Here is a 22,554-nt window from a genome sequence, read left to right as displayed (position 1 = left end):
AAAAGAATGTAACTGTGACAAGATAAACCACAACAAGACACTACTGAAATAATCCAACTCTTCCACTTCTACGAAAGAAATTCAAAAATGAACTTTTAAAAATCAATAGAATTTAAATGTGACAAGGTAAACAACAGCAAAAACTACTGAAATATTCCAACTCTTGCATTTCTACGAAAGAAATTCAAAAAATGAACTTTGAAAAATCAAGAGAATGTAACTCTAACAAGGTTAACCATGACAAAACTCTACTAAAATATTCCAACTCTTGCATTTCAACGAAAGAAATTCAAAATGAACTTTGAAAAATCAAGAGAATGCAACTGTGACAAAGTAAGTCACAACAAAACACTACTGAAATATTCCAACTCTTGCATTTCAACGAAAGAAATTCAAAATGAACTTTGAAAAATCAAGAAAATGTAACTGTGACAAGGTAAACTACAACAAAACACTGCTGAAATATTCCAACTCTTGCATTTCAATGAAAGAAATTCAAAATCAACTTTGAAAAATCAAGAGAATGTAACTGTGACAAGGTAAACCACGACAAAACACTACTGAAATAATCCAACTCTTGCATTTCAACGAAAGAAATTCAAAATGAACTTTGAAAAATCAACATAATGTAACTGTGAAAATTTAAAACAAAACAAGAAACTACTTAAATAATCCAACTCATTCATTTATAAGAACTGAATTAAAAATTAAAATTTAAAAAAACAAGAGAATGTAAATGTGACAAGGGAAACCACGACAAGACACTAGTGAAATATTCCAACTCTTGCATTTCGACGAAAGAAATTCAAAATGAACTTTGAAAAATCAAGAGAATGTAACTGTGACAAGGTAAAACACAACAAAACACAACTTAAATATTCTAACTCTTGCATTTCGACGAAAGAAATTCAAAATGAACTTTGAAAAATCAAGAGAATGTAACTGTGACAAGGTAAACTACAACAAAACACTACTGAAATATTCCAACTCTTGCATTTCAATGAAAGAAATTCAAAATGAACTTTGAAAAATCAAGAGAATGTAACTGTGACAAGGTAAACCACAACAAAACACTACTAAAATATTCCAACTCCTGCATTTCAACGGAAGAAATTCAAAATGAACTTTGAAAAATCAAGAGAATGTAACTGTGACAAGGTAAACTACAACAAAACACTACTGAAATATTCCAACTCTTGCATTTCAATGAAAGAAATCCAAAATGAACTTTGAAAAATCAAGAGAATGTAACTGTGACATGATAAACCACGACAAAACACTACTGAAATAATCCAACTCTTGCATTTAAACGAATGAAATTCAAAAGGAACTTTGGAAAATCAAAAGAATGTAACTGTGACAAGGTAAACCACGACAAAACACTACTGAAATATTTCAACTCTTGCATTTCAACGAAAGAAATTCAAAATGAACTTTGAAAAATCAAGAGAATGTAACTGTGACAAGGTAAACCACGATAAGACACTACTGAAATATTCCAACTCTTGCATTTCAACGAAAGAAATCTTTTGTTTCAGCCAATCGTGTTTAACAAAAAAAAACAAAGGAATTATTTACTGACCTTCAGTTGTTGTGATTTTAAAAGTTCCTCTTTTGTTTTCTAAAATCATCTTCTAAAATGCCTCAAACTGTTTCGCCCAAATAATTCCCTAAAATGCCTAAAACGGTTTCGCCCAATAATCCCTAAAATGCCTAAAACGGTTTCGCCCAAATAATCTCTAAACGTAATTTCAGCGTGTTCCTTTTGTTTTGACATCCCTGCGCTGTCACATTTGAAATTCCTAGGAAACCCTTTCCCGCGTTAATCTCTTCATCTCTAAGTTCAAAACATTCACCCAGAGACAATTCTCCTGGATGAACACCAACAAATCAATCAACCTTGACATCATCCTTCAGACATTAATAAACCTTGCCCAGAAATAATTCTCCTGGACGAACACCAAAGACATTAATAACATTCGCCCGGAAACAATTCTCCTGGACGAACACCAAAGACATTAATAAACTTCGCCCGGAGACATTTCTCGGAAACGTGTTCTCCCTGGGGATTCCATGCCCATATATGGTGCCCCGTCGGACTGACAGCACAGGTGTTCTCCCTAGGGACTCTATGCCCAGATATGGTGACCCGTCGGACTGACAGCACAGGTGTTCTCCCTAGGGACTCTATGCCCATATATGGAGCCCTATCACGACCTCCTGACCCCTTTCTACTGTCCTGTTCTTTCAAAACTTGTTGGCGAAGCAGACATAACGTTGTTCTAGCCCTTCTCGTAGGCCAAGTAACATAAATCTACTTTTTTACATTTCTTATAGTTATGGTCCATTGTTCTTTGGTTCAGATAAATATATATTATCCATTATAGTATTTCGAGGCAAACAAGACGGGATATCCTTAGAAATATTATAGCAGAAAAAGACGGTAGCCAAGAAAAAAAAAATCTTAAGTGCGAAACACTTTCACCCAGAATATCTAACACAAGTATCAATTTGAAAAAGGAATAACATGCTGGAGATAATTTCTGGAAATTCTCTTGAATTCCTGGAAGAGAATTGCATAGCAATTTGGAATTCTTCTCAGTCTCTGCGTAAAAATGTAAAGAAGTGCGATTTTATTTACCATTTTTTAATGGGCAAGAGGCTTGGAAATCTTATACAGTCCACCCATGCATTGAAGTCTTATAAACCCTCCCTTGCACCTTTTAACTGAGTGACGAGTAATTAGAAGGGCGAGGCGGTTTGATTAACTAACAATTGCTTGTATATTGATATAGGATTAATAAATGTTTGTAGATTGATATATGATTTTTGTTTTTACGTTTATCATTAAATGTTTTTTGTTTTTTGTTTTTTTTTGCGTATTTTAGAGTCATAGCCTACTGGTCTTCTTTGCAAACCAATATATGTATTTTTATTGTATCCCGACATACTTTGGACACGATAATCTAAATGGCGTTAGGCTATACTGCATAAATTATTGCAGGAGAGCAGAAAAACTGAAAATAGATTTCTAGCTTTGTTGTAAATTACTATAAAACCAATAATACTAATGATGACGATTTATTATAAGGCAAAAAAAAGCCATAAGATTCATAAATACATACAAGATGGCCTGTAATACAAAATTGGTAGCATACATACAGATTTGAAACTCGGAGAGGAAAGAAAATAACAAAATGAAAAATAAAATAAAAAAAGGTGAAAAAACGAGGATTTTGTCAACCAGTTGGTCTTTTTTTATTTTATTTTTCATTTTGTTATTTCTTTCCTCTCTGAGTTTCATTTGTCATGTATAGCCAATGTGGTCTTAGAATGTATTTACATACAGATTTTCATGTAAAACAGGTTTTACAACGAACCTTTCATTTTTTTTCTAAAGCGTAATTTTCCAAACATTTTGGCGAATTAGTTGAGGAGATATACCATATTTTCGAAGAATAAAAATTTTCCCGATACCAAAAAAGAAATTAACGTCAAAATATTTAGAAAAAATATTTTCAGTATTTTCCCGTGAGAAAACACAAAACACTTTCTTCTAAGAACCTCTAAGACAAGCACCAATTTCCAACGAGAAATTACATCCAGGGAATTCCTTAACCTAGCATTTCAAAATGGAAGAGGCATGATTTATTTTACACATTCTAATGAGCAAAAACGATACAATTTAATGAAGATGTTACAAAAGAAGATAGAACCAAATTAAAAATGTATCATTTTTCAAAAATCAACATCATTATGGTGCTATCCAACTAAGAGGCAGCATTTATAACTTTTAATAATAAACATGCTTGAATAAAGGATAAAGAATCGCAATGATATGGTTATGTACAGGTTATAAATTTTTATAAATAACGTCAGTGAAAAAAAAAGGGATTAAGTAAAAAAAAAAAATGATATTGCTATTCTTTGGGCTAAATTCAAAATGAAACAGAAAGTTAAAATGATATTGGTTTAGTTTTATCAAAAATACGGGAAAAAATCTTCAGAAGAATATGCTTCTCCTAGGACTATTCGATAGGAGTATCAATTAACGGAGGAAAAGTTAAATTTTGAGAACAATCCATATAGCAAGCAGAAGAGTTTTTAGCGCCTTAAGTCTTGCTAAGAAAAAAAAAAGTAAATTTTTATACGTGGTATTGCAATACACTTCTAGGGAAGGAAGGGGGAAGTTCTTCATCTGAAAGTAGGCACAAACATTGAAAATTCAAAAGAATAGATGTTATTCCACATAAGAGTGGGTTGTCCGTTCCTTATCCATTGCTCTTTACGGTCTAGTTTGAATTTTATTCCACATTATTTAAGAAAGACACCTGAAACACAACTACCATTGTATTGAAGTATTATTGAAGAGCTTTAAGACTTTATCGTAAAGAGCAACGGCTGACGAAGGGGCATCCTCCCCCGTCATATACGAAATAGTTTCAATTCTTTTGAAGTTTCAATGTTGCTCCTTACTTTTAGTTGAAAAAACTCGTTTTTTATTTAATATGTATAAGCACCGGCAGCCTGTATACAATTTATAATTAGGACTATTTAGAAAGAGTTAATTAGCTATACAATATTTTCTGTTAATCCTAGAACAGTACAGACACATTCTCACTCATGAAAAGAAACTATCAGTAAAGTTTCAAGTTATTCGTCTTCTTCGATAGAATGACCACAGCAATTCTAATTTGGTTAAGAAAAGGAGCTTATTGGAAGCATGACCCACGAACCAACCACATGTAGGAGGAAAAGCCTTTATTAAAGCTAAGAAAACTAACTATGGAAACCTAAAGGAGATTAAATTCAATTTATAGTTACGTAGCAGATGAGGAAAGACTCGGAAATTAGTTCATAGGATAAAAACTAAGCACGTCGCCTCGGTTACCAATTTAATACTGGAAGAATATTTGGCAGATATTGCCAAGACAAATATTGGAGTGGAGTAAAACGGATAACTGGGATTTTCTACACCACATTCATCCAAATTTGCAAGCAGTTCATTATAACTTATGATTCCCCGAATAAGGTTAATGCCTAACCAGCAAACATGCTTTGTTCTAATTTTGACTGAACCCTGATTTAGACTACAGATCAGTATCTAGACACTCATCCGAGGGACGGTCCCAAGGCATAAGTACCCCTCCTTCTGCGAAGTAACAATTATGTTCAAGCAGGCCTGTGGCACTCAAGCATTTGAATGATCTTAAGCAGTTATATTAGCTTTAGTTTTTGTGTGTGTGAGTGTGTGTGCGTTTGTGCGTGTGCTTACAGGCTCTCTGCACCTCAAACTATGCAGCAAATCACAAAGAGATCAAATCACAAGGGTACACACAGGCTATCGTTGGGCTACCCAGGGCCAAGGAGCAAGGCAACGAAACTGCCACGCAAACCAGCAGTGGACTAGCAGATGAAAAGAATATAACATCGCTAAGACAAGTATTGCAGCTGATCAAAATAAATTTAACGACTTCGTGATTTTATAAACCACATTAATCAACATTCATAAGTTATTTTTTTGCGACATACAACAACGAGAATGGTCAGAAAAGCAACCTTCTAGGGGCATTTATACCTTTTGAGGTTACCTTGAAAACCGCCTATTGTCGCTATAATTAAAGTTTTGCCTTGTGTGAGGCCATAAATAACCATAGAATATCAATTCAAACTTTACTTTAATTTAACTGGAATTACATATTACACGTAAGTACTTGATATAGGAATGAAAAATTAGATACAACATGAAACTTAAAAGTTAACATCCTGAAATTCTCCCAGATTTTCTTCACAATAATAGTGTTTAACGTGACCTTGAAAACTGACCTTTATTGCTTCACATTGAAGTTTTTACTTGTTTGCAATGCTATTGTTTAGGGCAAATATTGAATAACTTGATTTTTTATTTAAGAATGCTACCGCATGGTGGGCGGCATAGAGAGCATTGCAACTTTACTCCTCCGGCCAGATCAATCGGCTACTATGAGGGAGCCTCGTCAACGGTAATGCCGGCCATCCTTAGAAACTTCTTAGGGCTGACCGTCCACCTGGTCCAAGGTTTTTCCTCGGCCGCAATGAACCAGACGATACGGAGTCAAAGTCATAAGTAACTCGAGCAGGAGCTGCAGGTGGTATCTGGAGGAGTTGCCCAAACAATCTGAGGGTTCGCTAAGGCAATTTGAGTTGAAAATGGCACTGGGTGAGTAAGAGCAAGGAGCCTTTCATTACTTATTCATCCCATCGAAAACGCTCGATTAGAGCAGCTGTTACAATGTAAAAACTGAATAATTCACTTTTAGGTTATCTCCTAGATTCTCAGTTCTTTTTTCTATATTACAGAACAACAAAAAATACAAGGAAAAAAAACTTCACAAAGATATTTAGCTCTACTGGCCGGTCCCCAGTAGTATAATAATGGATAATTTAAAACGAACTATCTACCTATCTATGTCTTTACTGAAAAATTAAAAACGGATAAAACAGTAAAATTGGAATAATCGACCCTATTTCTTATTATTTTTCCCCTTTCTTTAAAAAAATATTTCTCCTTTTCAGCTCTTTGACCGAGAGAATATTATACGGTGCATAAAAAGACAGCGGCCTAGCATTTCGCTTTAAAATATGCTATTATCTCCCCATGTAACTTCATTATTAGTTTTCTATGATTTTGTTTTGGTATTCGGCTTATGGGAATTGTCTTTTTCGGAAAACAAGTATAGTTGAAAAACACAGAAGATTATGAGGGATTGGCAGTAAGAATAACATTTTCATACATAAGAGAGTAAAATTTCAGTAGCTGTTTATCATTGGTTAAAATATTGAATGCAACTTTATCTTATAAAAGGCTGTGCCATTTTTTTCCATTTTTTCAAGACACTTTTCTCATAAATAATGTCACAGAAGGTGAAAAAGTATAAACACAATTTGTTGGTAAAAAAATAAATAAAGTTCCACAACAGGGATTCAGAAAGAAAACAATATAATAGTAAAAAGATAATAGCTATTTGTCTTCAATCCTAGCATCTTTTTCTGCCGGAAAAAAGATTTAAAACTCAAGCTCCTAGTGTATCCAAAGTCAGTGGTGAAATTATCGAAAGAAAATAAAGTTATGGAAGAAAATAAAGCAAAGGATCCCTCCAAATATTTGATGGATCCCTCCACAAGCTTGCTTCTGGGGGCCCGGTTTCTTTTTTGTTCATTTTTCTTTGTATTATATTTAGTATAGAATAAATGATGAAATTAAGCATCTTAGACTACACATCTAAACACAGCCACACTCCATCCCTAAGAAGGGACCCCAGATCACTGTGTAACTGACAACTTCTGGCCTTAAAACGTAGCGTACAGTTCAGCTATATCAGGCTTGGAATTTAGCCAAGCGAAATTTTTCTGCTCCCCCCTTATTATGATTGTTTCTATCACAAGAAATTAATTAGTATTCGTTATTACTACATACACGGTTGCAAGTGGTTTAATTAACCATAATTCCTTCTCAAAACACAAATTCTTATTGACGTTAAAAAAATACTTTTGTCAGATTGTTTCTGGAGTCTTCTTGAGTTGTATTCATTTAGTTGTTTAGTTGTCGTACCCAAGATTTAAATGAGTTAAAAAATGAAACAACAATTAGTGACGATCTCATAAAGACTGCAGAATGATTCATAACAATTCACAACGCTCCCCAATCATAATGACTGGACCTATGACCAAATACAGACTCATTCACAACCAATCAGAAAATTCTAGAAAATTCCTGATTGGCTTGAATCAGCACAAACTCTCTCGGTATTAGCAAAATATTACTGTAAATGGACCTTATGTTGGAATTCAATTTACTTTTGTTATCATTACATTCACGGTTGCAAGATATATAATAAACTATAGCTTTCTATCCTATAGCTTTCTTTCCATATTTTCTATCCTAACACAAGTTTTTATTAACGCTAAAAACTCGCTTCACAAAAATTTCTTGAGTTGTCTGAAGTTGTATCCTTCATCACACCGGCGTGCCTATGATGAATATATATATACGAAAATAATTTGGCACAGCTATCTTTCTGCCTCTTTAGAGGACGACCACAAGGGCGAAAACCGTGAATTTGGCTTATAAAAATGATTTTCAGGAGATGAGACAAATCCATTCGTTTGACATGATCGAGGCACCAGAGTTGCTGAATCTTCGCTGGGATTGTTTGCTGGATTTAAAGGCACTTAACGAGTTTGATATTTGATATTCTATCAAGCTAGGTGATCGCGACGATTCGTCGGAGGAGTTTAGTTTCAAATACTGGGCATCCATTTTCAGCGTCCTAAGTTTCAAAAGAGTAGATTGCGATGGGGGTGATCAACGTAAAAGTCTTGACTTTTGCCGTAGAGACAAATCCTTGCTAACCCAAATGGGAATGCAGGCTTTGAAACTAAAAATCGCAAGGGCGAGCCGCCTTTTTATGTCTTTCGAGTGGTTGTTGTCGCTGGTGAGCTGGCTACCAAGGTAGGGGAACTCGTCGATCCATTGAGCACGTACTTTCGTCGTTTAGTTTCATGTATGGCTTTATTACATTCTGCGGCTTTTTCGAGCAGCACATAGCGTTTGTTTTGTATGCATTTACTATCATTCCAAAAGAACTAGTCGAAAAAGCACAAAAGCACAAAAAGGAATTTTCGTTCCACCCTAGCATCTAAAACCCTCCTCAGCTGATATTTCGCGATATATGCGATTTCCCCTGTAATCGCTTATCAGTTCCATATAAATAACCTTTTTGAACCCCTCCCCTTTCCCGATCCAACAAGAAACACGTGGTCCCGGAATAAATTCTTCGAACACCAGTTGCTACGACTACATTAATCTTGTTAAATTGCAACTTATTTGCAAGTACATTAAGGATTCATCCAGTTTATCAAATAAACATAAAAAAGACGAAAACTATTATATATATGTCAGAATATATTTTTCCAGTCATGAAAAATCCTGTAAATGAAAAATATTACAAAGAATATTGAGCCAATAAAGAATGCATCTCGCTTAAATCAAAAGAGTTTTTGACAATGTCCCTCGGCTCTTTTGACTAGGGAATGGATAAAAACCTGACACAAACAAGGAAAGTTATTTACCTTTAAACCCAGAGGAGTCTTTCAACAATGAGTTTAGTCATGCACACAGGCACGTACACAAAATTTCTCTTGGAAGGAGAGAAGGGCTTGCAACTTAGAAAAAAAAAGGGAAAAATAGATCAATTATACGGAAATACACAAGAAATTGTAGCAACAAACGTAAAACTATCATGAATTGAGGTAGGGGACATAGGCTAGGACCTTCTCTCACCATGGGTACGTGCCTGTATGTTGAAGTACTACTGTAAATTGACACGGTTTAGAATACCAGCATAAAATGACTGTGACTATGACTATGTCATAGTCACATAAGAAGTCAGTCGAGAAAATGACTGTGGGATCAGCAATATTTTTTCTGACTGCATAGGACCAACAGATTCCTTTTTTTTTTTTTTTTTTTTTTTTTTTAATAGTATTTACTCATCTTTGTGCTAAGATCTTACATCTTTTGACAAAGAATGCTTAAAAGTGAAATCTTAGCACTAAGATCTTAAATCTTGTGGCATTCTTTTGCAACCATCTTTCATCACTCTGCTCTGATCAGCGGTCTAAGAACAATGATGAGTATATTATCAAAGTTCTCTGATCATTGTTCTATGCGGCAGAAAAATGGCGCCCTTCACACTTATTGCTAACATCAGTGGGCTGTAAGATCTTAGAACAAAGATGAGCAAAAGAATGGAAATCTTTCCACTAAGATGTGAGATCTTAGAGCAAAAGAACGGCCCTAATATTTTTTACAAAGTAAATGCTGTAATACAACCAAAAAAGATAGCAGACAATGTAAATAAACAATGTAAGTAACAATGTAAAGGGGAAAGGAGGTATATTTTTAGAGCTGGGCTACCTAGGGAGGATATTAAGTGGGTAATTTCTTGTAGAGGTAATTTTATGCCACATGTGGTAAGAAGAAGATATTTGGGAAGGGTTGGATTCTAAAGTAAAGTCAACCGAAGGGTGCACATGACCCACCAAAATATTGTCATGTCCCACCGGAGGGGCAAGTGCCCCACGTTGAGAATCACGGGTTAAGAATGAAGAGTGGCCCTTAAAGTTGCCCGATGTGTGGAGAGTACGAGGAAATTGTGCTACATTTTCTGGGGAAGTGTGAAGGGTTAAGGGTTTTAAAAAAGAGATTTTTGGAGTAGATGAGGGGGATGAGCCTTGGATGGATAAATTGTTGGGAAGTGGGTGTTTTATTAGTATTAAGAATCTGATATGGTTTGTTCGTGTGGGTATAACCCACTGTGAGGGTGTTATGTGATGACTTTGTTTGTTTGCTTGTATTAGTGTTTTTCAACGGTTTTCTGTACTTTAATCGTTTTGATCAAAAGTTTAAATAGAATCATTTAATTATAAATGTAAGTTTTTAATTCCATTTGTATTTGTTGTTGTTGTTGTTTTTTTTTGTAGCCATGGCTCTGCGGATTTTTTTGTGACAAATATACTATACTATTCTATCATAACGAAACAGAGAATATAAAATATAAAAAGAAACGAAAAAAGTAAAAAAAAACTGTTTCCTTTATTAATCTCATAACAAATATGTACTTGAAGAAGGACAGACTTGATTGTGGCCCTGGGCTCTTTTAGGAAGAAACATAAGAAAAAAGAAAACTCGAAATATGGCAGCTATAAACTTTCCAAGAGAAAGGACCCCTTCAATAACGAATGTAATCATATCCCTGAATACTGCAAGTTAATATGATTCAGTATACCACGTTTACAAGTTTTTCCTAGCCTCGAAGGAGCTGACAACATTTCAGTCAACTGTTGAGCCAATAAAGATACCATCTATCATAGAATAAATATGTTTTCTATTTTGGTCCCTAGACTCCTTTAAAAGGAAATGTAAAAATGACAACAACAAGGAAAAGTATTAGCTTTCCACATGGAGATGCCCTTTCAACAGGGGATTAAGTTATAGTGTAAATCTAAATGGTTGGGCGCATCAACACAAGCTAGAATAATGGCTGTGGAAGAGCAGGAATACTCGACCCTCTGCCCACTGCAAAATGGTAAAAGGTGAGGTAAGGAATATGGCATTGGCCTTTACAGTCCTTACCGGCAGCGCTGATCTCCGTTTCATGGCCCTTCAGCCAGGAAGTGCAATGCAGGGACGGCTGGGGGCCAGCCATCCTGTACTTTCGCACACCCTTTATGTTAACCTCCCACAGATTTCTCCAGGTACACACTTACAGCAGGGACGACTTTGGCTGAGCTTAGAGTCATGCCACTGACCTTTATTCTAAACCAAATAACCAGCAACACCACGAATCGAACCCCCCTGTTCTCATGGACGAAGGATTTCAAGTCTAGCGCGCTCGACGAAATAATTTTCGTTGAGCTGCCGAGGTTACAATGAAATTTATAATGCAAAAAAAAAAAATCTATATTTTTTTCAAGATAGCCTACCTGGTAAATATTTCAGAAAATCAACCTAGTCGTATAAAAACAAAAAAACTAATTTAAAGTGAATATAATCCTGACAATTTTTATACAAACTGATATATATGTCCGCAATCTTCTGTTTGTTTGAAGTTAGAATATACACAATATTGATATAAGCTTTAAAATTATTAAACTGTTAATATAGATATTTTTTAAGTGTTAATTTTCACCCGAAATAAGAAAAGGGTAGGTCATTGTTACTTTTTTCCCCCTTTCACCTAGGTGTAGACTTCCATTGACTTGCTGAATTAATGGCCCCGTGTTTTCTATCTTTCGGAAAAAGTCAACATTAGAAAGTTTTCTTATTAACTGTCTAGTGCTAATTAAATTTTAGCTAGATATTTTATTATATTATATTCCATACTATAAAATGTGTACATTATAAATGAAAGCTTGGCATGAGAAATTAAGTGGTACACAAATCCTAACAGATATTCTAAAATGTACCCAGGATCCCCAACGGTCAGGTATCCCTGGACTAAAGCCAAATATATTTAATCAGACTTTAATTTGACACATGTATGTACATAGCATTTTGTTTCCGGGACTGAAACAAAGTGGAAACGTAGAAGTACAAAAGTATGTTTTGGCTAAGTATGTTGATGAACGGCTGATACATCGTGAAAGATGTATCTCTTTATGAACATTTTCGTGAAGATTCATATATAAGTACGTTTTTTCTTTTAATTTATTTGTGTTTTTTTTTGTTGATTTTGTTATGTTTATGTTCTGTTGTTTTTTTTTTATATGGCCAGATGGCTTTTTTTGGAAATACATACATATACATACGTAGAAGTACACGAGCAACCAGATAATTTAGTAATTAAGAAAGTGAAATAAAATAAACTAAAAAAGCATAAATATTTTAGTTTTATATCCGAAAGTCTTAATCAACGTAAAAAAACAAGAAAAGCAACAGTAGAGAAAGACCCAAGCATAAAAAGGTGAAAAGCAACATAAATAAAGAAAAAGAGAAAAAAAAAGTGAAGACACATTTAAAAACTCTTATAGTTGTTTTGCAAAAAATTGCCGAAAAACCTATAACGATAACAAATTGTATAAATACAGCTCAAAATTCCGGCAATTTGCGAAACTTTATTCCGATGCCACGTCTACTTCTATTCCCAGCAACCAATAACCTCAGCCTTATTTGTACATGACGAATGTCCTACCTGTAAATGGGTATGTGATTTTCTGAGGACTGGATCTAACACCCTGTAAACATGCGAAGTTAATTAAGGGAAAATTAATTACTTAATTAATTAATTAGCTCAGTTAATAAAGGATAATTAATAAAAAAAAGTACAAGAAAAATTATTACCTTTCCAACTCGGAGTACTCTTTCAACTGCTGATTTAATCATGTTGCCATAATACTGTAAATTAATATGGTTAAGCATATCAGCTCCAGCTAGGAGAATGGCTGTAGGATTGGCGACGTTTTTGCCAACTGCTTCAGAGAAAGTGTGTCTTGCACCCTGTAAGGTTTTGAGTTAGAACGAAGATATCAAATTTAAAGAACGAAATACAAGGCTACCCGACAATAGATGTCAGGGAAATTGTAAGCATAACAACAAAAAATATATATTCACTTTAAGTTAATTCACATGGATTCACCAAATAATAAAATATTTGAATAAAACGGAATAACTGGACGAACAAGAATAATAAACTCCAAGTTTCGTTTCCATAGTTTCTTTTCAAACATTTCATAGTAGCTAGCTTTATATATAGAGCGAGTGTATCAATCGTAACCCAGACTCTAAAAAGGGGTAAGTTTAGGAACAAAAGACACGTCAACATCAGTCCCTATTTACGGATCCCGAAATAAAAATATCTATTAAGTTTAGAGGTGTTCGTCAAAGGTTACAAGTACACATAAGTTTGCATAATTCCAGAATAGGGGAGTATTTATTTCAACTGGGGAAAATTTATCCAACTCTTTTTTATGTGAAGGAAAGAGAAATTCCAATATTGTAATTTCCTCTACGTACAAGTGCAGCTATATAGAAGCTTACATCACCCTCCAGTAGTGGTGCCAATTCACCCAAATCCAGGGTGGGGGCAAGGATATTTTTTTATTTTCAACGAAGATTCAAAAAAGGTATTTTTCAAAATCCGGGGGAGGGGGTATATTGTTTATCTTATTTCTTCAATGAAAAAACAAAAAATGGTACATCTCAAAATTTGCCAGCCCCTTTTCTATTCTATAACCCAAACGACCTTATTTTTTATGGAACTAGCATTTAACTGCTTAAGGACATTACAAACCACTGTGTGGCTGCAAATTGCCGAAAACACATATCAACACAACTTTTAGTACTTCTAAATGCAATGATTTCCTCACAATTTTCGTCCGATATCACTCTGGCTTTTATAAAATCAAAATTGAGGTTTCCTGGTACAAAATACACGGAAAGCAGCGCTTTACTACGATCTTATCTCTATCGTCTCTTAAAAAGAGCAATAGATCTGAAAACTTCTGCTCGATTAAGCTCTGCCCTAGATTACTATGACCAGCGGTTTGGTACTATGACTACAGAAAAAAGGGAAGGAGGATATATAATAAAAAGAAAAAAGAAATTAAGAGTGATCGCGTTAAAGAAAAACATGACGTTTCTTATTGATTGCGACAAGGCGTGGAAATAGCGACCGTGGGGTTCTCAGTGACAGCCAGTTAACTGATATCATTTTTTATGGAGATGTGATTACTTTTTCAGGGTTTTCTCCAAATTTGTTAAATGAAACGGATGTTTTAAATGCAAATTACATGGGGTGGGCAACTCCAATCTTGAAAGGAAGCTGAAGACCATTAGGATCTTAAGAACGGCTGTAATAGGTGTACACAATGAAAGACTTTTTTTTCTTTTTCGTTTTTTTTTTTCATGATGTGACTTGACTGCATAATTTTTGCAGCAGAAGTATCGTCTCCAAACCATTCATGGAAACGGACGGTAAACAAAAAGAAAAGTCGGTCAATAGTAACTGAAACTCTTAGTAAAAGAATTATGGAAACAGTGTTTTCTTCGACAGAACATAGTTTTCATATTGATTCCGAACATACAAAAGCTATTTAGCTAAAATTATACATCAAGAGTTATTAGCCTGAGAATATTTAACCAATATTAAGAAAAAGGGAGAAAGCACCCCTGGAAAGTTCTACCAACTGGTTTACTGAATATAATGAGCCTGGCATGTTGGGAGTGACGGAAGGGATAGAGGCACCTTGTAGCCCACTCCAAGAGAACCATGGCAAACAGCTGACAGGGTACCGAGTGCAGAGTTATGCCTCGGCAATTACTACAATCTGCTTTGCTTCCTTCTCCCTTATAGACTGGCACAAGTAGGCCTGACTTCAGTAGATTGTATATATGGAATTCTATAGAAGCTCTACACCTTTTCAAAGAGAGTCAGTACTCCCTCACATGGTGTACACTACAGTTTCACGTGCACATTGTAAAAAGCGAGATATTCATAATAAATTTGGAACAATATCAATCTATGGAAATGGTTAACGATGATAAAATGGTCTTATGACTTGACCTAGCTTTACTTCTTCAAGGTGTTCTGTACAATACACAAGTGGCGTTTGAACAGTGTTGTCAATTTAAAATAGAGTTTAACGTTATAGTATACTAAAAAGTGATACTAAGAGAGATGTAGATGACAAGAAAAGAATTTTAATAATGGATAGCGTTACTTCTTCGATGTGTTCCGTATAATACACAAGTGGCGTTTGAACAGTGTTGTCAGTTTAAAATAGAGTCTAATGTTGTAGAATACTAAAAAATTTATACTAAGAGAGATGTAGATGGCAAGAAAAGAATTTTAATAATGAAATTCAGAACAAACCTTAGAAATCCTTGCAAATCAAGTAGTAAGGTGTATGTGAGTACGAACCATCAAGGATCATAAGCACCAACGACCCTAACCAGCAGAGACATCAACCCCCAAAAGGTCCCCTATCCCGAAACTCGAAGGGCAACCCCTCCCCTCCAACTTTTTGGCCCCCCCCCCATTTTTTGATTTTTTTTTAAGTTTTTTTAAACTTTTTTTATTATTTTTTTAACATGATATATTTTTTCAACTTTTTTTTTAAATGTCTTTGAATGAGATGAAACATACTTAAAAAAAAAATCACATTTAATATTTTCAAAACTCGAAATGTGAATGATATAGACATGTTAGTCATGACCTTTACTATTAGAAAAATAATGTTTGTAGTAGCACTTTTTTTTATTGGACAAAAATTTTTTTGGACTTCAAAATTATTCAACATTTTTTTGTACATATCTTAAAATGACATAAAATATGCTTACGGCTCTAACAATTGTACTCTATGCTTGTCAGAGACACGATGCAGCTTTCCCACAGGTACTTTATGGCGGGTTATAGACACTACCTAGTTTATTGCATGTATTAAATCTTTATTTTTCTATGCGATGGAACGATAAACACATAAGTCATATCTTTTTTAAAAAAAGTGAAGATGGAGCATTTTAATAAAGTTTGTTCACATGACAATGTTATTGTAGCATTGAATGCCGACAAGGGGAAGTATTTAAACTATGAAACAAGTACAAGTGGTAGCATTATTGGAAATGTATGCATGCATTGTCAAGACAGTAAGGAATTAAATTTCTTTGGAGTACCGAAAAAATTCAACTCTTATGTTGGTGGATATGCAAGATTGAGATCTCCAGAGATGATTGCACTCAAAGAGAATGCCAACATAAAAATAATCGTTGATGTTAGATGACAACTCCGTGCTACTGTTGCAGGTAACACATTACCTGCTGATACATCCTATCGTCAGCTTTCGGGTATTAGCATTCAATGTAAGATCAAAAAAAAGAAAGGCCTACTCTTCTACTAATATCATAAACCATATCTTGTCTACGTGCCGAAACTGTTACAGGTGTAAAAATATTCCGATAATAGACAGTGAAATTGCCAGAAAAATAAAAGGGCATTGGTAGAAAATATCACTATGGAATATAAAGCTGAATCGATGAAAAACAAAGTACCAGCAAACGTTACTACCATTGATCAAACAGTCAATGAACCAAATAATACCAAAGACGAAAAGCATATTGAGCCTGTCGATGACACACCAGTAAAAATTGTGTACGACTCAAAATGGAATAATGATTATTCTACTGATTACGAACTAAGAGAAGACAATAACTATAATATCAAGAGAGAACATGGTAAACTATTTTATGGAACGGATTCAAAATGTGCATCCTTTGTCGGATATGCTGGATAAAATTGACAAAATCTAAGAATCAGATTGAATAAATTCTTTATCAATATCATTTGTCGGATATGACGGATAAAATTGACAAAATCTAAGTATCAGTGATTAAATGCTTTATCATCATCCTTTGTTGGATATCTCTGATAAATCTAATTATCAGAGTGATTAAATTCTATTTCAACATCCCTTTCCCGGATACATGGGATAAAATTGGCAAAATCTAGGTATCACAGTGAATAAATGCCTTATCAACATCCTTTAAATGCATTATCAATATCATTTTTTGGGTATATCAGATAAAATTGAAAAAATCTAAGTATCAGATTGGTTAAATTCTATATCAACATCCATTTCTCGAATACATGGGATAAAATTGACAAAATCTAAGTATCGGATTGATTAAATTCTATATCAACAACCCTTTCTCGAATACATGGGATAAAATTGACAAAATCTAAGCGTCAGAGTGAATAAATTTTTTTATACCAACATCTTTTGTCACATACATCGAATATGATTGACAAAATCTAAGTGTCAGAGTTAATAAATGCTTTATCAGCATCCTTTGTCGAATATATCGGATAAAAGTGACAAAATCTAAGTACCAGAGTGAATAAATGCATTATCAACATCATTTGTCGGATATGTCACTTAAAATTAACGTGTCGGATAAAATTGACGAAATCTAAGTGTCAGAGTGAATAATTTTTTTTTCTCAACATCTTTTGTCAGATACATCAAATATAATTGACAAAATCTAAGTGTTAGAGTGAATAATTTTTTTTATCAACATCCTCTGTCAGATACATCGGATACAATTGACAAATTCTAAGCATCAGACTGAATAAATGCTTTATCAACATCACTTGTCGGATATGTCGGACAAAATTTTTTTTATCAACGAAATATCTGAATGAGTTTTAGGTGTAGTACGAATGGCTTGCAAAAAAACACGAAAATACTATCATTATGAATAAATTCTTTATCAACATCCGTTGTTGAATATGTCATTATGAAAAAAAAGTTGTAAGTAAATTTGTAAGTAAGTAAGTAACAAATTCTTTCTTGGATTCACCTCTTGGACACACAATACAGAAATTTAATTCAGGAAATTATGAAAAAAAAATTGAACCAATTCTTTATTAACATTCATTATCGATTAATGTCTCTTCCTAGACAGACAATACAGCAGTTTCACAAAATCTAAGTAAAAGAGTGATTAAATTCTATATCAACATTCATTTCTCAGATACACAGGAAAAAGTTGACAAAATCTAAGTGTTAGAGTGAAGAATTTTTTTTTATCAACATCTTTTGTCACATATATCGGATAAAATTGACAGAATCTAAGTGTCAGAGTGATTTTTTTTATCAACTTCCTTTCTCAGATACATCAAATAAAATTGACAAAATCTAGATTTCAGAATGAATAAATGTTTTAACAACATCATTTATCGGAAAAGTCGGATAAAATTGACAAAATCTAAGTATCAGAGTTATTAAATTCTATAACAACATCCTTTTCTCGGATATATAGGATAGAGTCGACAAATTCTAAGTGTTAGATTGAATATATTTTCTTAGCAACATCTTTTGCCAGATACATCAGATAAAATGGACAAAATCTAAGTATCAGAGTGAATAAATTCATTATCAACATCCTTTGTCCTATAAAAGTGACAAAATCTAAGTATCAGAGTGAATAATTTTTTTTAATAACATCCTTTGCCAGATACATCGAATAAAATTGATAAAATATAAGTGTCAGAGTGAATAAATTTTTTTATCAACATCCTTTGTCAAATAAATCAAATAAAATTGACAGATTCTAAATTTCAGATAAATAAATGCTTTAACAACATCATTTATCGGATATGTCGGATAAAATTGACGCAATCTAAGTATCAGAGTGACTAAATTCTATATCAACATCCTTTTCTCAGATACATAGGATAAAATTGACGGAATCTAAGTAGCAGAGTGAATTAATTTTTTTTTATCAACATCCTTTGTCAGATATATCAAATAAAATTGACACAATCTAAATTTAAAAATGAATAAATTCATTATCATCATCCTTTGTCGGATATGTCGGATAAAATTGATAGAATCTAAGTATCAGAGTGAATAATTTTTTTATGAACATCCTTTGCCAGATACATCGAATAAAATTGATAAAATATAAGTGTCAGAGTGAATAAATTTTTTTATCAACATCCTTTGTCACATACATCAAATAAAATTGACAAAATCTAAGTATCAGGGTGAATAATTTTTTTTATCAACATCCTTTGCCAGATACATCGAATAAAAATTGATAAAATATAAGTGCCAGAGTGAACAACCTTTTTTTTATCAACATCCTTTGTCAGATACATCGAATAAAAATTGACAAAATCTAAATATCAGAATGAATAAATGCTTTAACAACATCCATTATCGGATATGTCAGATAAAATTGACACAATCTAAGTATCAGTGTAATTAGATTCTACATCAACATCCTTTTCTCGGATACATAGATTAAAATTGACAAAATCTAAGAGAGTGAAATTTTTTTTTATCAACATTCTTTGCCAGTTACATCGGATAAAATTGACAAAATCTAAGTGTCAGAGTGAATAAATTCATTATCAACATTCGTTGTCGGATATGTCGGATAAAATTGATAAAATCTAAGTATCAGAGTGAATAAATTCCATATCAACATCATTTTCTCGGGAACATCGGATGAAATTGGCATACTATCAGTATCTACGTCTATAAGTGTTTTATCAAGATTGAAGAAATGCAATTTCCGCATCTTTTTTATACTATGTAGGATAAAATTTAACAAACCTAACTATAGGTTTGATAAATAGAGCCCTCAACATCCCTTTCTTAGATATATGGAAAAGACTTGAGGAAATATAAGTATCAGATTGATTAAATTCTATATCAACATCCCTTTCTCGGGTACATGGGATAAAACTGACAAAATCTAAGTATCAGAGTGAATAATTAATTTTTTTATCAACATCTTTTATCAGTTACAACAATTATAATTAACAAAATCTAAATATGGGAGTGAATAAATGCTTTTTCAGCATCCTTTGTCAAATATGGTGAATAAAATTGAAAAAATCTAAATTTATTATCAAAATCCTTTAGTTAGATATGTCTGATAAAACTTACAGAATCTAAGTATCAGAGTAATTAAATTCTATATCAACATCCCTTTCTTAAATAGATGGGATAAAATTGACAAAACATAAGTTTTAGAGTGAATTAATGCCCTATAAGCATCCTTGAAATGCATTATCAACATCATTTGTCAAGTATTTCGGATAAAATTGACACATTCGGAACATCAGGTTCTTTAAATTTTATATCAAAATCCCTTTCTGGAATACTTGGCATAAACTTGACATAATCTATGTATCAGAGTTTTTAAATTCTGTATCAACATCCCTTTTTCAGATACATGGGATAGAATCGACAAAATCTAAGTATCAGAGTGAATAAATGCTTTATCAATATCCCTTAAATGTATTATCAACATCACGTGTCAGATACATTAGATAAAATTCAAAAAATCTATGTACCAGATAGAATAACTTTGTTTTCAAAGTTTTATCGGATTCATCAGACAACAGTAAAAAAATCCAATTTCTATTCATTTTGACTTCTTGCGTCCTTACGTTGAATTTAAGTTAGACCGGTAATCGATGGTACTACACCCGCTCAGACCCACTGCCATAGTGAGAGGGATATTCAAAAAGTTGACTTAGTTTAAGTGCACTTAAAGTTGCCGAGCATGCATTGGAATAAGCAAACACCCGCCCAGACACACAGGCAAAAAGAGTGAGAGATATAAAAACACATACAAATACGCAAATTTAAACATGAAAACCGAGAAAGACATGGAGTGTATACCGCGACGGCGCATACATAGTGAGAAAGACATGCAAAGTCGACATCGCTTTATTTCATTTTTTAAGGTTAATTTAGACGAGGTTACGTGCGCGTGCGTAACCTCCTCTAAATTAACCTTAAAAATGAAATAAATATGGAATTTAATCACTCTGATACTTATATTCTGTCAGTTTTATCTGACATATCGGACAAAGGATGTTGATAATGAATTTTGATTTTGTCAATTTTATTCAACATATCCGACAAAGGATGCTGAAAAAGCATTTATTCACTCTGATATTTAGATTTTGTTAATTATAATTGTTGTAACTGATAAAAGATGTTGATAAAAATAAATTATTCACTCTGATACTTATATTTTGTCAATTTTATCCCATTTACCCGAGAAAGGGATGTTGATATACAATTTAATCAATATGATACTTAGATTTTGTCAATTTTATCCCATGTACCCTAGAAAGGGATGTTGATATAGAATTTAATCAATCTGATACTTAGATTTTGTCAATTTTATCCGATATAGCCGAAAAATTATGTTGATAATGCATTTAAAGGATGTTGATAAAGAATTTATTCGCTCTGATACTTATTTTTTGTCAATTTCATCCCATTTATCCGAGAAAATTATGTCGGTATGGAATTTAATCACTCTGATACTTAGATTTTATCAATTTTATCCGACATATCCGAAAACGGATGTTGATAGTGAATTTATTCACTCTGACACTTAGATTTTGTCAATTTTATCCGATGTAACTGGCAAAGGATGCTGATAAAAAAGAATTATCACTCTATCACTTAGATTTTGTCAATTTTAATCTATGTATCCGAGAAAAGGATGTTGATATACAATCTAATCACACTGATACCTAGATTTTGTCAATTTTATCCGATATATCCGATAAAGGATGTTGTTCAAGCATTTATTCATTCTGATATTTAGATTTTGTCAATTTTTATTCGATGTATCTGACAAAGGATGTTGATAAAAAAAAAGGTTGTTCATTCTGGTACTTATATTTTATCAATTTTGATTCGATGTATCTGGCAAAGGATTTTCATAAAAAAGCTATTCACTCTGATACTTAGATTTTGTCAATTTTATTTTATGTATGTGACAAAGGATGTTGATAAAAAAATTTATTCACTCTGAAACTTATATTTTATCAATTTTATTCGATGTACCTGGCAAAGGATGTTCATAAAAAAATTATTCACTCTGATACTTATATTTTGTCAATTTTATCCGACATATCCAACAGAGGATGTTGATAATGAATTTATTCATTCTGACATTTCGATTCTTTCAATTTTATTTGATGTATCTGACAACGGATGTTGATAACAAAAATTTATTCACTCTGACACTTAGATTCTGTCAATTTTATCCTATGTATCTGAGAAAAGAATGTTGATATAGAATTTAGTCACCCTGATAATTAGATTTTGTCAATTTTATCCGACATATCCGATAAAGGATGTTGTTAAAGCATTTATTCATCTGAAATTTAGATTTTGTCAATTCTATTTGATGCATTTGACAAAGGATGTTGCTAAAAAAAATTTCACTCTGAAACTTATATTTTATCAATTTTATTCGATGTATCTGGCAAAAGATGTTGTTAAAAAAAATTATTCACTCAGATACTTAGATTTTGTCAATTTTATCCGACGTATCTGACAAAGGATGTTGATTATGAATTTATTCGATCTGATACTTAGATTTTGTCAATTTAATCCAATATATCTGGCAAAGGATGTTGATAAAAAAAAATTATTCACTCTAACACTTGGAATTTGCCAATTTTATCCTATGTA

General features: G+C 33.0%; 1 protein-coding gene across 1 annotated transcript in view; it reads right to left on the bottom strand.

The window, feature by feature from the left end:
- Idh3b (isocitrate dehydrogenase [NAD] subunit beta, mitochondrial) overlaps positions 1–22,554 on the bottom strand; it is a 302,997-nt gene that overhangs the window by 45,070 nt on the left and 235,373 nt on the right. Inside the window, exon 8 of the mRNA XM_089093086.1 lies at positions 12,884–13,039. Within this exon, the coding sequence (XP_088949212.1) occupies positions 12,884–13,039 (156 nt within the window). The remainder of the gene's footprint in view (positions 1–12,883; positions 13,040–22,554) is intronic.

The sequence above is a fragment of the Artemia sp. Qi Xiang Cuo genome, chromosome 8 (assembly GCF_049724085.1).
Source record: "Artemia sp. Qi Xiang Cuo chromosome 8, ASM4972408v1, whole genome shotgun sequence".
NCBI classification, from domain to species: domain Eukaryota; kingdom Metazoa; phylum Arthropoda; class Branchiopoda; order Anostraca; family Artemiidae; genus Artemia; species Artemia sp. Qi Xiang Cuo.
This window is presented reverse-complemented; position numbering and strand designations above follow the sequence as displayed.